Raw genomic sequence first — 16206 nt, forward strand, 5'->3', positions numbered from 1 at the left:
TCCCTGTGACACTATCTCAGAGATGCCCTCACGTCCCTGTGACACTATCTCAGAGATTCCCTCACTTCCCTGTGACACTATCTCAGAGATTCCCTCATGTCCCTGTGTCACTATCTCAGAGATTCCCTCACGTCCCTGTGACACTATCTCAGAGATTCCCTCATGTCCCTGTGACAGTATCTCACAGATTCCCTCCTGTCCCTGTGACACTATCTCAGAGATTCCCTCACGTCCCTGTGACCCTATCTCAGAGATTCCCTCACGTCCCTGTGACACTATCTCAGAGATTCCCTCACGTCCCTGTGACACTATCTCAGAGATTCCCTCATGTCCCTGTGACACTATCTCAGAGATTCCCTCATGTCCCTGTGACAGTATCTCAGAGATTCCCTCACGTCCCTGTGACACTATCTCAGAGATTCCCTCACGTCCCTGTGACACTATCTCAGAGATTCCCTCACGTCCCTGTGACAGTATCTCAGAGATTCCCTCACGTCCCTGTGACACTATCTCAGAGATTCCCTCATGTCCCTGTGACACTATCTCAGAGATTCCCTCATGTCCCTGTGACAGTATCTCAGAGATTCCCTCACGTCCCTGTGACAGTATCTCAGAGATTCCCTCATGTCCCTGTGACAGTATCTCAGAGATGCCCTCACGTCCCTGTGACACTATCTCACAGATTCCCTCACGTCCCTGTGACACTATCTCAGAGATGCCCTCACGTCCCTGTGACAGTATCTCAGAGATGCCCTCACGTCCCTGTGACAGTATCTCAGAGATTCCCTCATGTCCCTGTGACAGTATCTCACAGATTCCCTCACGTCCCTGTGACACTATCTCAGAGATGCCCTCACGTCCCTGTGACACTATCTCAGAGATTCCCTCACTTCCCTGTGACAGTATCTCAGAGATTCCCTCATGTCCCTGTGACAGTATCTCACAGATTCCCTCCTGTCCCTGTGACACTATCTCAGAGATTCCCTCACGTCCCTGTGACCCTATCTCAGAGATTCCCTCACGTCCCTGTGACACTATCTCAGAGATTCCCTCACGTCCCTGTGCCACCATTCCACTCATGCAGGAGTTGGACTCCTCCATCCTCTGGGCGATTGTGGAGAGTGCGCGTGGCACCTGTTCCAGCACCTCGCAAATGTGCTGCTGCCCCTCGATCATTCTCCTTTTAAAGGATGGCCCCCAGGGTTCAGCATCTGTGTCCAGCTGAGCAGAGCCTGGAGAGGAGTGTGCCCACCGAGGCGGACTCTCCACAGCTGCCCCTGCCACCAGTGTCTGCTCGTGCTCACATGTGTGGTGACTCACCAGGTACCAACCCAACTAACTGAGGACTGGGACCCACCGAGGTGTGAGTATCTGCGCTGGTGGATGGCTCACTCAGATGTGACGGTGCCCCCTCAGAGATCGGCAGGTCCTCTGAGGAATCGCCCTCCGCTGTCACAGCGGTCGCTGACAGCCCTGTAAGAGAACAGAAGGCAATATTAAGCATGATCACAGATGTGCCATGTTGTGATGAGCATACTGAGGTGTTGAAGATAGCAAGGCATGTTAACATCAATTCACATTGTGAGTGCTGAATGGTAAAGTTCTGTCACCAGACCTTTGTCGGGTGCCAGTCTCGGTGTCCCCGAGGGACAGACACTCGAGGGTGCGGCTCAGCTCCAGCGCCTCCTGCTCCGTGTCTGTGAGGACGACGGTCTGTTGCGGCCCCCCCTCCGGTCCTCACCCTCACCCTCATTCTGGGCTCTCCTCCTATAAGGGGAGAAAGTACAGATGTGTGAGTGAGTGATGGTGAAGAGGCCAACTGATGAACGCATTGGTTTGGGTGAGGCTGACCGTGAAAGAGGTGCATCAGAGGGTGAGTATGAGGTAGAGCCATCACATTGGATGAGGATTCGGGTGAGTGGTAGTGGTGGGGTGAGTAATGGGGAGGTGAGTAAGTGCAGGTAAGTTGAGGATGAGGTTTGAGTGGGTGTGAGGAGTGATGTGATAGAGTAGTGTTGGCAGTGCAGAATGAGTTGTGGGGTGGGGGCGGTGATGTGGAAGACGGAGTGTAAGAGAACGAGTAAGTGTACTCACTTTGACTGACCTGGTTAGGTCATTGAAGCACTTCCTGCACTGGATCCAGGTCTGGGAGACGTTGCTGCTGCTGCTGACCTCCTCTGCCACCTCGAGCCCAGCCTTCTTGGTGGCAGAGGGTGGCCACTTCCTCCTGTGGGCCGGGTAGAAGATCTCTCTCCTCCTCCTCACCCCATCCAGTAGCACCTGGAGTGAGGCATCACTGAATCTGGGAGCGGCCTTTCCCCTGGGGCTGCTCCATGGCGCTGTGTGGGTGTTTGCTCCAGGAGCAGCCGTTGGAGGACTGCCCCTTTAAACCGGGCTCCTCCAGCTGACAGCGTGTGATGCGGGCGCGCAGTCCGCCCGCTGCGCAGCTTTCGGACGGCAAACCCGGGAACCACCTTACGTGGCTCCAACTGACCCGCGACCGGGTGGGAAAACGGATACATTTTATTGGGCGGGTTACCCACACACCCAATCACCTCCCCCCGCTGCCATCCCACCTCCCCGCTAATATCGGGGCCTTGGACTCCGCCTGCCTCGATCACACGATACCGGGCCATAATCCTGGAACTCCCTCCCTAACGGCACCGCGGGAGAACCGTCACCACACGGACTGCAGCGGTTCAAGATGGCGGCTCACCACCGCCTTCTCGAGGGGCAACCCGTGGGGCTGCCAACTCAGCTCAGGCAGATTCCTGGAGGTTTCATCACATGACCAATAGCTCCGCCCCCCCCCAACGTTCTCACCATTGGTCACCCGACGCCTCCGCCCTCATGATGCCCCGCCCTCCCACAGCCAATCGGAAAGCCGAGGACGCTCTTGGTTGCTCGATTGGATGACTGTGGACTGTCCGTCAAACACCCTTCGCTCCCCAGCTCTGATATTTTTACCACGAGTTGATGAACAAAAGTGTTTTTTCGGTGTTTTTACAAAACTCGGCTCGTTTCTCCCCCTGTGATTTCTCCCCCTGGGTTTTTTTTTGCTCCCAGCTTTGACCTGGAGATCAATCATCGATTCCCAGAGACTGCGGGACAATCCTGCAGGATTGACGATTCGAACGATGAGGGATGGGAGATAAATGCCGGCCTCGCCAGGGACTCCCACATCCCCAGGATGATTCAACAAACCAGTGATCCGGAATTCAGGCAGTGCGTCGGACACGTTACATGTGAAGAGATACTTCAGACAGATTCCCCCTGACCTTATCCCACTGACCAGTCGCACCCAGAGGCAATTCTGATCCACACACAGCTCGTGGTCTCTTGCAGCCCTCTGAATATTATGGACTAGGCACTCCCACAACGTGCATTAACCATCAGTCTAACTCTATGGTCGTTAGAAAGCAGAGAGTGAGTGAGAATATTCTTACTGCAGGTCCCTCAGGTCCAGACGGCCCCTCAATCAGCATTCCCTGTAACAAACACAGTGCAATCAATAAACCTCGCTCAACACAGCCTCACTGTACCTCGAAGGCAACTCCCTCCTCCCTCCAGTCTTTTCACCTCTTCCCCATCTCCCTCTCTCTCCCTCCCTCTCTCTCCCTTCCTCTCTCTGCCTCTCCCTCTCTCTCCCTCCCTCTCCCTCCCTCCCTCTCTCTGCCTCTCCCTCTCTCTCCCTCCCTCTCTCTCCCTCCCTCTCTCTGCCTCTCCCTCTCTCTCCCTCCCTCTCTCTCCCTCCCTCTCTCTGCCTCTCCCTCTCTCTCCCTCCCTCTCTCTGCCTCTCCCTCTCTCTCCCTCCCTCTCTCTGCCTCTCCCTCTCTCTCCCTCCCTCTCTCTGTCTCTCCCTCTCTCTCTCTCTCTGACTCTCCCTCTTTCCTTCCCTCTCTTTCTCCCATTCTTTCTCTCTCTCTCCCTCTCTCTCTCCCTCTCTCTCTCTCCTCTTTCTCTCTCTCTCTCCCCTCTTTCTCTCTCTCTCCCTCTCTCTCTCCATTTTCTCTTTATCTCCCTTTCTCTCTCTCTCTCCCTCCCTCTCTCTCTCTCCCTCCCCTTTCTCTCTCTCTTCCTCTCTCTCTCTCTCCCTCTCCCTCTCTCTCTCTCTGACTCTCCCTCTCTCTCTCCCTCTCTCTCTCCCCCTCTCTCCCTCTCCCTCCCTCTCTCTCTCTCCCTCTTTCTCTCTCTCTCTCTTCCTCTCTCTCTCTCTCTCTCTGACTCTCCCTCTCTCTCTCTCCCTCTATCTCTCTCTCCCTCTCCCTCTCTCCCTCTCCCTCTCTCCCTCTCCCTCTCTCTCTCCCCCTCTCTCTCTCTCCCTCTTTCTCTCTCTCCCTCTCTCTCCCCCTCTCTCTCTTCCTCTCTCCCCCTCACTCTCTCTCTCTCCCTCTCTCTCTCTCCCTCTCTCCCTCTCCCTCTCTCTCTCCCCCTCTCTCTCTTCCTCTCTCCCCCTCACTCTCTCTCCCTCCCTCTCTCTCTCTCCCTCTTTCTCTCTCTCTCTCTCTTCCTCTCTCTCTCTCTCTGACTCTCCCTCGTTCTCTCTCTCCCTCTCTCTCCCCCTCTCTCTCTTCCTCTCTCCCTCTCTCTCTCTCCCTCTCTCTCTCTCCCTCTCCCCCTCTCTCTCTCTGTCTCCCCCTCCCTCCTCCCCCCACCAGCCCTCCCTCCCCACCTCCCCATCCTCCCCTCCTCCCCATCCTCACCTCCCCGCCCCCCCATGCCCTCTCCCCCCTCCCCACCAAAAGCCTCACCCCCCTGACCCCCTACCCCTCTCCCCGATGGGCCCAGGAGGCTGCCCCTCTCCCACCCCGAGTTTATCAGCAGGCAGGAGGGGAGAAGCAGAGGGTCTTGTTACTCACGGGCTCCACCACTGCCGGTTCACCTTTCTGTCCCTTCTCCCCCAAGAGGCCCAGCGCATTCGTGTTCACCTGTAATTAGATCAGAATCTGTCTCAGTGCTGGAGCTCCCGTCACACACACGTCCCCCTCGTTCCATCACCGATTTGTCAGCAGGGACCTTCAACACTGCATCAATCCTGGACCCTGTCCAGATCAGCTCAGGCAAGAAGGAGTCGGGAAAAAATGGGTCTGACCCACAGGGTTATTGGAACAAGGAATGTTTCACCCAAAGAGGCTCCAGTGAGGCAAAGAAGATCACATTCATAGAATCATAGGATCATAGAACGATACGGCACAGGAGGAGGCCATTCGGCCCATCGTGCCTGTGCCGGCTCTTTGAAAGATCTATCCAATTAGTCCCACTCCCCCGCTCTTTCCCCACAGCCCTGAAAATTTTTCCCTTCAAGTATTTCTCCAATTCCCTTTTGAAAGTTATTATTGAATCTGCTTCCACCGCCCTTTCAGGCAGCACATTCCAGATCAGAACAACTCGCTGCGTAAAAAAACATTCTCCTCATCTCCCCTCTGGTTCTTTTGCCAATTACCTTAAATCTGAGTCCTCGGGTTACCGACCCTCCTTTTGTGGAAAAGGGAATGGATATTTGAAAAGGAAGAATAAAATGGGGAAAGGGTGAGGGATAATGGCAGCAGAGTAAACTCCTGAGGAAGAGCTAGCACTGGGGCCACGGGCTGAATGGTCTCTTTCTGTGCTGTCATTTCGACGATTAGTTTTGACTAATCTAAGAAACGAACTTTCCCTTTTTGGGGTAGGTTTAATTTCCTCTTTGCAGTTTAGTGACCAGAAAAATAACAGGTGTTTAAAAAGACTTTCCACCCTCCAAAAACTCTAGCTCATCAGAAACTCTGTCCCCCCCGTATCCTAACTCACCCCGAGTCCCGTTCACCCATCACCCCCTGAGCTCACTGACCCACACTGGCTCCCGGTCCGGGAACACCCCGATTTTAAAATTCTCATCCTCATGTTCAAATCCCTCCATGGCCTCGGCCCTCCCTATCTCTGTAACCCCCTCCAGCCCCACACCCCTCCCTATCTCTGTAACCTCCTCCAGCCCCACACCCCTCCCTATCTCTGTAACCTCCTCCAGCCCCACACCCCTCCCTATCTCTGTAACCCCCTCCAGCCCCACACCCCTCCCTATCTCTGTAACCCCCTCCAGCCCCACACCCCTCCCTATCTCTGTAACCTCCTCCAGCCCCACACCCCTCCCTATCTCTGTAACCTCCTCCAGCCCCACACCCCTCCCTATCTCTGTAACCTCCTCCAGCCCCACACCCCTCCCTATCTCTGTAACCCCCTCCAGCCCCACACCCCTCCCTATCTCTGTAACCCCCTCCAGCCCCACACCCCTCCCTATCTCTGTAACCCCCTCCAGCCCTACAACCCTCCGAGATCTCTGCGCTCCTCCAATTCCGGCCTCTTGTCCATCCCCGATTTTAATCGCTCCACCATTGGCGGCCGTGCCTTCAGCTGCCTGGGCCCTAAGCTCTGGAATTCCCTCCCTAAACGTCTCCCCCTCACCCCCTCTCTCTCCCCCTCTCTCTCCTCCTTTAAGACGCTCCTTAAAACCCATTTCTTTGACTTTTCGTCACCTGTCCTAATATCTCCTTATGTGACTCGGTGTCAAATCTTATCAGGTTTACGCTCCTGTGAAGCAGGGTGGGAGGTTTTACTGCATTAAAAGCACTGTATAAATGGGAGTCATCAATGTTGTTTAACATGAATGGAGAATCCAGGAAAATTGAGCAGGGAGAAAATGAAAGCTTTGAGAGAATTTCAGGAAAAATAAGGATTGGAGTCGAAGGAAATGGAGGAAAGTTCAGGCAGGTGAAGGTGGATGGTTCATTAATTCCAATATACTGGGGTGTGACAGAATTACCCATTGATTTTAATATACTGGGGAGTGACAGAATTACCCATTGATTCCAATATACTGGGGTGTGACAGAATTACCCATTGATTCCAATATACTGGGGTGTGACAGAATTACACATTGATTCCAGTATACTGGGGTGTGACAGAATTACCCATTGATTCCAATATACTGGGGTGTGACAGAATTACCCATTGATTCCAATATACTGGGGTGTGACAGAATTACCCATTGATTTTAATATACTGGGGTGTGACAGAATTACCCATTGATTCCAATATACTGGGGAGTGACAGAATTACCCATTGATTCCAATATACTGGGGAGTGACAGAATTACCCATTGATTCCAATATACTGGGGAGTGACAGAATTACCCATTGATTCCAATATAATGGGGTGTGACAGAATTACCCATTGATTCCAATATACTGGGGAGTGACAAAATTACCCATTGATTCCAATATACTGGGGTGTGACAGAATTACCCATTAATTCCAATATACTGGGGTGTGACAGAATTACCCATTGATTCCAATACACTGGGGTGTGACAGAACTACCCATTAATTCCAATATACTGGGGTGTGACAGAATTTCCCATTGATTCCAATATACTGGGGTATGACAGAATTACCCATTGATTTTAATATACTGGGGTGTGACAGAATTACCCATTGATTCCAATATACTGGGGTGTGACAGAATTACCCATTAATTCCAATATACTGGGGTGTGACAGAATTACCCATTAATTCCAATATACTGGGGTGTGACAGAATTACCCATTAATTCCAATATACTGGGGTGTGACAGAATTACCCATTGATTCCAATATACTGGGGTGTGACATAATTACCCATTGATTTTAATATACTGGGGAGTGACAGAATTACCCATTGATTCCAATATACTGGGGAGTGACAGAATTACCCATTAATTCCAATATACTGGGGTGTGACAGAATTAGCCATTAATTCCAATATACTGGGGTGTGACAGAATTACCCATTAATTCCAATATACTGGGGTGTGACAGAATTACCCATTAATTCCCATATACTGGGGTGTGACAGAATTACCCATTAATTCCAATATACTGGGGTGTGACAGAATTACCCATTGATTCCAATATACTGGGGAGTGACAGAATTACCCATTGATTCCAATATACTGGGGAGTGACAGAATTACCCATTGATTCCAATATACTGGGGAGTGACAGAATTACCCATTGATTCCAATATACTGGGGAGTGACAGAATTACCCATTAATTTTAATATACTGGGGTGTGACAGAATTACACATTGATTTTAATATACTGGGGTGTTGCAGAATTACCCATTGATTCCAATATACTGGGGAGTGACAGAATTACCCATTGATTCCAATATACTGGGGTGTGACAGAATTACACATTGATTTTAATATACTGGGGTGTGACAGAATTTCCCATTGATTCCAATATACTGGGGAGTGACAGAATTACCCATTAATTCCCATATACTGGGGTGTGACAGAATTACCCATTGATTTTAATATACTGGGGTGTGACAGAATTACCCATTAATTCCCATATACTGGGGTGTGACAGAATTACCCATTGATTCCAATATACTGGGGTGTGACAGAATTACCCATTGATTCCAATATACTGGGGTGTGACAGAATTACACATTGATTCCAATATACTGGGGTGTGACAGAATTACACATTGATTCCAATATACTGCGGAGTGACAGAATTACCCATTAATTCCAATATACTGGGGAGTGACAGAATTACCCATTAATTCCAATATACTGGGGTGTGACAGAATTACCCATTGATTTTAATATACTGGGGTGTGACAGAATTACCCATTAATTCCCATATACTGGGGTGTGACAGAATTACCCATTGATTCCAATATACTGGGGTGTGACAGAATTACCTATTGATTCCAATATACTGGGGTGTGAAAGAATTACCCATTGATTTTAATATACTGGGGTGTGATAGAATTACACATTGATTTTAATATACTGGGGTGTGACAGAATTACCCATTGATTTTAATATACTGGGGTGTGACAGAATTACCCATTAATTCCAATATACTGGGGTGTGACAGAATTACCCATTGATTCCAATATACTGGGGTGTGACAGAATTACACATTAATTCCAATATACTGGGGTGTGACAGAATTACCCATTGATTTTAATATACTGGGGTGTGACACAATTACCCATTGATTCCAATATACTGGGGTGTGACAGAATTACACATTAATTCCAATATACTGGGGTGTGACAGAATTACCCATTGATTATAATATACTGGGGTGTGACAGAATTACCCATTGATTCCAATATACTGGGGTGTGACAGAATTACCCATTGATTTTAATATACTGGGGTGTGACAGAATTACCCATTGATTTTAATATACTGGGGTGTGACAGAATTACCCATTGATTCCAATATACTGGGGTGTGACAGAATTACACATTAATTCCAATATACTGGGGTGTGACAGAATTACCCATTGATTTTAATATACTGGGGTGTGACAGAATTACCCATTGATTCCAATATACTGGGGTGTGACAGAATTACACATTAATTCCAATATACTGGGGTGTGACAGAATTACCCATTGATTTTAATATACTGGGGTGTGACAGAATTACCCATTGATTCCAATATACTGGGGTGTGACAGAATTACACATTGATTTTAATATACTGGGGTGTGACAGAATTACCCATTGATTCCAATATACTGGGGAGTGACAGAATTACCCATTGATTCCAATATACTGGGGTGTGACAGAATTACACATTGATTTTAATATACTGGGGAGTGACAGAATTACACATTAATTCCCATATACTGGGGTGTGACAGAATTACCCATTGATTTTAATATACTGGGGTGTGACAGAATTACCCATTAATTCCCATATACTGGGGTGTGACAGAATTACCCATTGATTCCAATATACTGGGGTGTGACAGAATTACCCATTGATTCCAATATACTGGGGTGTGACAGAATTACACATTGATTCCAATATACTGGGGTGTGACAGAATTACACATTGATTCCAATATACTGGGGAGTGACAGAATTACCCATTAATTCCAATATACTGGGGAGTGACAGAATTACCCATTGATTCCAATATACTGGGGAGTGACAGAATTACCCATTGATTCCAATATACTGGGGAGTGACAGAATTACCCATTGATTCCAATATAATGGGGTGTGACAGAATTACCCATTGATTCCAATATACTGGGGAGTGACAAAATTACCCATTGATTCCAATATACTGGGGTGTGACAGAATTACCCATTAATTCCAATATACTGGGGTGTGACAGAATTACCCATTGATTCCAATATACTGGGGTGTGACAGAACTACCCATTAATTCCAATATACTGGGGTGTGACAGAATTACCCATTGATTCCAATATACTGGGGTATGACAGAATTACCCATTGATTTTAATATACTGGGGTGTGAAAGAATTACCCATTGATTCCAATATACTGGGGTGTGACAGAATTACCCATTAATTCCAATATACTGGGGTGTGACAGAATTACCCATTAATTCCAATATACTGGGGTGTGACAGAATTACCCATTAATTCCAATATACTGGGGTGTGACAGAGTTACCCATTGATTCCAATATACTGGGGTGTGACAGAATTACCCATTGATTTTAATATACTGGGGAGTGACAGAATTACCCATTGATTCCAATATACTGGGGAGTGACAGAATTACCCATTAATTCCAATATACTGGGGTGTGACAGAATTACCCATTAATTCCAATATACTGGGGTGTGACAGAATTACCCATTAATTCCCATATACTGGGGTGTGACAGAATTACCCATTAATTCCAATATACTGGGGTGTGACAGAATTACCCATTAATTCCCATATACTGGGGTGTGACAGAATTACCCATTAATTCCAATATACTGGGGTGTGACAGAATTACCCATTGATTCCAATATACTGGGGTGTGACAGAATTACCCATTGATTCCAATATACTGGGGAGTGACAGAATTACCCATTGATTCCAATATACTGGGGAGTGACAGAATTACCCATTGATTCCAATATACTGGGGAGTGACAGAATTACCCATTAATTTTAATATACTGGGGTGTGACAGAATTACACATTGATTTTAATATACTGGGGTGTTGCAGAATTACCCATTGATTCCAATATACTGGGGAGTGACAGAATTACCCATTGATTCCAATATACTGGGGTGTGACAGAATTACACATTGATTTTAATATACTGGGGTGTGACAGAATTTCCCATTGATTCCAATATACTGGGGAGTGACAGAATTACCCATTAATTCCCATATACTGGGGTGTGACAGAATTACCCATTGATTTTAATATACTGGGGTGTGACAGAATTACCCATTAATTCCCATATACTGGGGTGTGACAGAATTACCCATTGATTCCAATATACTGGGGTGTGACAGAATTACCCATTGATTCCAATATACTGGGGTGTGACAGAATTGCACATTGATTCCAATATACTGGGGTGTGACAGAATTACACATTGATTCCAATATACTGGGGAGTGACAGAATTACCCATTAATTCCAATATACTGGGGAGTGACAGAATTACCCATTAATTCCAATATACTGGGGTGTGACAGAATTACCCATTGATTTTAATATACTGGGGTGTGACAGAATTACCCATTGATTCCAATATACTGGGGTGTGACAGAATTACCCATTGATTTTAATATACTGGGTTGTGATAGAATTACACATTGATTTTAATATACTGGGGTGTGACAGAATTACCCATTGATTTTAATATACTGGGGTGTGACAGAATTACCCATTATTTCCAATATACTGGGGTGTGACAGAATTACCCATTGATTCCAATATACTGGGGTGTGACAGAATTACACATTAATTCCAATATACTGGGGTGTGACAGAATTACCCATTGATTTTAATATACTGGGGTGTGACAGAATTACCCATTGATTCCAATATACTGGGGTGTGACAGAATTACACATTAATTCGAATATACTGGGGTGTGACAGAATTACCCATTGATTTTAATATACTGGGGTGTGACAGAATTACCCATTGATTCCAATATACTGGGGTGTGACAGAATTACCCATTGATTTTAATATACTGGGGTGTGACAGAATTACCCATTGATTTTAATATACTGGGGTGTGACAGAATTACCCATTGATTCCAATATACTGGGGTGTGACAGAATTACACATTAATTCCAATATACTGGGGTGTGACAGAATTACCCATTGATTTTAATATACTGGGGTGTGACAGAATTACCCATTGATTCCAATATACTGGGGTGTGACAGAATTACACATTAATTCCAATATACTGGGGTGTGACATAATTACCCATTGATTTTAATATACTGGGGTGTGACAGAATTACCCATTGATTCCAATATACTGGGGTGTGACAGAATTACACATTGATTTTAATATACTGGGGTGTGACAGAATTACCCATTGATTCCAATATACTGGGGAGTGACAGAATTACCCATTGATTCCAATATACTGGGGTGTGACAGAATTACACATTGATTTTAATATACTGGGGTGTGACAGAATTACCCATTGATTCCAATATACTGGGGAGTGACAGAATTACACATTAATTCCCATATACTGGGGTGTGACAGAATTACCCATTGATTTTAATATACTGGGGTGTGACAGAATTACCCATTGATTTTAATATACTGGGGTGTGACAGAATTACCCATTGATTCCAATATACTGGGGTGTGACAGAATTACCCATTAATTCCAATATACTGGGGAGTGACAGAATTACCCATTAATTCCAATATACTGGGGTGTGACAGAATTACCCATTAATTCCCATATACTGGGGTGTGACAGAATTACCCATTGATTCCAATATACTGGGGTGTGACAGAATTACCCATTGATTCCAATATACTGGGGTGTGACAGAATTACCCATTGATTTTAATATACTGGGGTGTGATAGAATTACACATTGATTTTAATATACTGGGGTGTGACAGAATTACCCATTGATTTTAATATACTGGGGTGTGACAGAATTACCCATTAATTCCAATATACTGGGGTGTGACAGAATTACCCATTGATTCCAATATACTGGGGTGTGACAGAATTACACATTAATTCCAATATACTGGGGTGTGACAGAATTACCCATTGATTTTAATATACTGGGGTGTGACAGAATTACCCATTGATTCCAATATACTGGGGTGTGACAGAATTACACATTAATTCCAATATACTGGGGTGTGACAGAATTACCCATTGATTTTAATATACTGGGGTGTGACAGAATTACCCATTGATTCCAATATACTGGGGTGTGACAGAATTACCCATTGATTTTAATATACTGGGGTGTGACAGAATTACCCATTGATTTTAATATACTGGGGTGTGACAGAATTACCCATTGATTCCAATATACTGGGGTGTGACAGAATTACACATTAATTCCAATATACTGGGGTGTGACAGAATTACCCATTGATTTTAATATACTGGGGTGTGACAGAATTACCCATTGATTCCAATATACTGGGGTGTGACAGAATTACACATTAATTCCAATATACTGGGGTGTGACAGAATTACCCATTGATTTTAATATACTGGGGTGTGACAGAATTACCCATTGATTCCAATATACTGGGGTGTGACAGAATTACACATTGATTTTAATATACTGGGGTGTGACAGAATTACCCATTGATTCCAATATACTGGGGAGTGACAGAATTACCGATTGATTCCAATATACTGGGGTGTGACAGAATTACACATTGATTTTAATATACTGGGGAGTGACAGAATTACCCATTGATTCCAATATACTGGGGAGTGACAGAATTACACATTAATTCCCATATACTGGGGTGTGACAGAATTACCCATTGATTTTAATATACTGGGGTGTGACAGAATTACCCATTAATTCCCATATACTGGGGTGTGACAGAATTACCCATTGATTCCAATATACTGGGGTGTGACAGAATTACCCATTGATTCCAATATACTGGGGTGTGACAGAATTACACATTGATTCCAATATACTGGGGTGTGACAGAATTACCCATTGATTCCAATATACTGGGGAGTGACAGAATTACCCATTAATTCCAATATACTGGGGAGTGACAGAATTACCCATTAATTCCAATATACTGGGGTGTGACAGAATTACCCATTGATTTTTATATACTGGGGTGTGACAGAATTACCCATTGATTCCAATATAATGGGGTGTGACAGAATTACCCATTAATTCCAATATACTGGGGAGTGACAGAATTACCCATTAATTCCAATATACTGGGGTGTGACAGAATTACCCATTAATTCCCATATACTGGGGTGTGACAGAATTACCCATTGATTCCAATATACTGGGGTGTGACAGAATTACCCATTGATTCCAATATACTGGGGTGTGACAGAATTACCCATTGATTTTAATATACTGGGGTGTGATAGAATTACACATTGATTTTAATATACTGGGGTGTGACAGAATTACCCATTGATTTTAATATACTGGGGTGTGACAGAATTACCCATTAATTCCCATATACTGGGGTGTGACAGAATTACCCATTGATTCCAATATACTGGGGTGTGACAGAATTACACATTAATTCCAATATACTGGGGTGTTACAGAATTACCCATTGATTTTAATATACTGGGGTGTGACAGAATTACCCATTGATTCCAATATACTGGGGTGTGACAGAATTACCCATTAATTCCAATATACTGGGGTGTGACAGAATTACCCATTGATTTTAATATACTGGGGTGTGACAGAATTACCCATTGATTCCAATACACTGGGGTGTGACAGAATTACCCATTGATTTTAATATACTGGGGTGTGACAGAATTACCCATTGATTTTAATATACTGGGGTGTGACAGAATTACCCATTGATTCCAATATACTGGGGTGTGACAGAATTACACATTAATTCCAATATACTGGGGTGTGACAGAATTACCCATTGATTTTAATATACTGGGGTGTGACAGAATTACCCATTGATTCCAATATACTGGGGTGTGACAGAATTACACATTAATTCCAATATACTGGGGTGTGACAGAATTACCCATTGATTTTAATATACTGGGGTGTGACAGAATTACCCATTGATTCCAATATACTGGGGTGTGACAGAATTACACATTGATTCCAATATACTGGAGTGTGACAGAATTACACATTGATATTAATATACTGGGGTGTTACAGAATTACCCATTGATATTAATATACTGTGGTGTTACAGAATTACCCATTAATTCTAATATACTGGGGTGTGACAGAATTACCCATTGATTCCAATATACTGGGGTGTGACAGAATTACACATTAATTCCAATATACTGGGGTGTGACAGAATTACCCATTGATTTTAATATACTGGGGTGTGACAGAATTACCCATTGATTCCAATATACTGGGGTGTGACAGAATTACACATTAATTCCAATATACTGGGGTGTGACAGAATTACCCATTCATTTTAATATACTGGGGTGTGACAGAATTACCCATTGATTCCAATATACTGGGGTGTGACAGAATTACACATTGATTCCAATATACTGGAGTGTGACAGAATTACACATTGATATTAATATACTGGGGTGTTACAGAATTACCCATTGATATTAATATACTGTGGTGTTACAGAATTACCCATTAATTCTAATATACTGGGGTGTTACAGAATTACCCATCGATATTAATATACTGGGGTGTTACAGAATTACCCATTAATTCCAATATACTGGAGTGTGACAGAATTACACATTGATATTAATATACTGGGGTGTTACAGAATTACCCATTGATATTAATATACTGGGGTGTTACAGAATTACCCATTAATTCCAATATATTGGGGTGTGACAGAATTACCCATTAATTCCAATATACTGGGGTGTGACAGAATTACCCATTAATTCCCATGTACTGGGGTGTGACAGAATTACCCATTGATTCCAATATACTGGGGTGTGACAGAATTACCCATTAATTCCAATATACTGGGGTGTGACAGAATTACCCATTAATTCCCATATACTGGGGTGTGACAGAATTACCCATTAATTCCAATATACTGGGGTGTGACAGAATTACCCATTAATTCCAATATACTGGGGTGTGACAGAATTACCCATTGATTCCAATATACTGGGGTGTGACAGAATTACCCATTCATTCCAATATACTGGGGTGTGACAGAATTACACATTGATTCCAATATACTGGGGTGTGACAGAATTACTCATTGATTCCA

General features: G+C 44.7%; 1 protein-coding gene across 1 annotated transcript in view; it reads right to left on the bottom strand.

Annotated features, from left to right (window-relative positions):
- The window catches only part of LOC137312037 (collagen alpha-1(XI) chain-like), a gene marked incomplete at both ends in the record, with an annotated part of 196628 nt that overhangs the window by 122877 nt on the left and 57545 nt on the right, over nucleotides 1-16206 (bottom strand). Inside the window, 2 exons of the mRNA XM_067978829.1 lie at nucleotides 3447-3488; nucleotides 4860-4928. Coding sequence (XP_067834930.1) covers nucleotides 3447-3488; nucleotides 4860-4928 — 111 coding nt within the window. The remainder of the gene's footprint in view (nucleotides 1-3446; nucleotides 3489-4859; nucleotides 4929-16206) is intronic.

This window comes from Heptranchias perlo, unplaced genomic scaffold, assembly GCF_035084215.1.
Source record: "Heptranchias perlo isolate sHepPer1 unplaced genomic scaffold, sHepPer1.hap1 HAP1_SCAFFOLD_394, whole genome shotgun sequence".
Taxonomy (NCBI): domain Eukaryota; kingdom Metazoa; phylum Chordata; class Chondrichthyes; order Hexanchiformes; family Hexanchidae; genus Heptranchias; species Heptranchias perlo.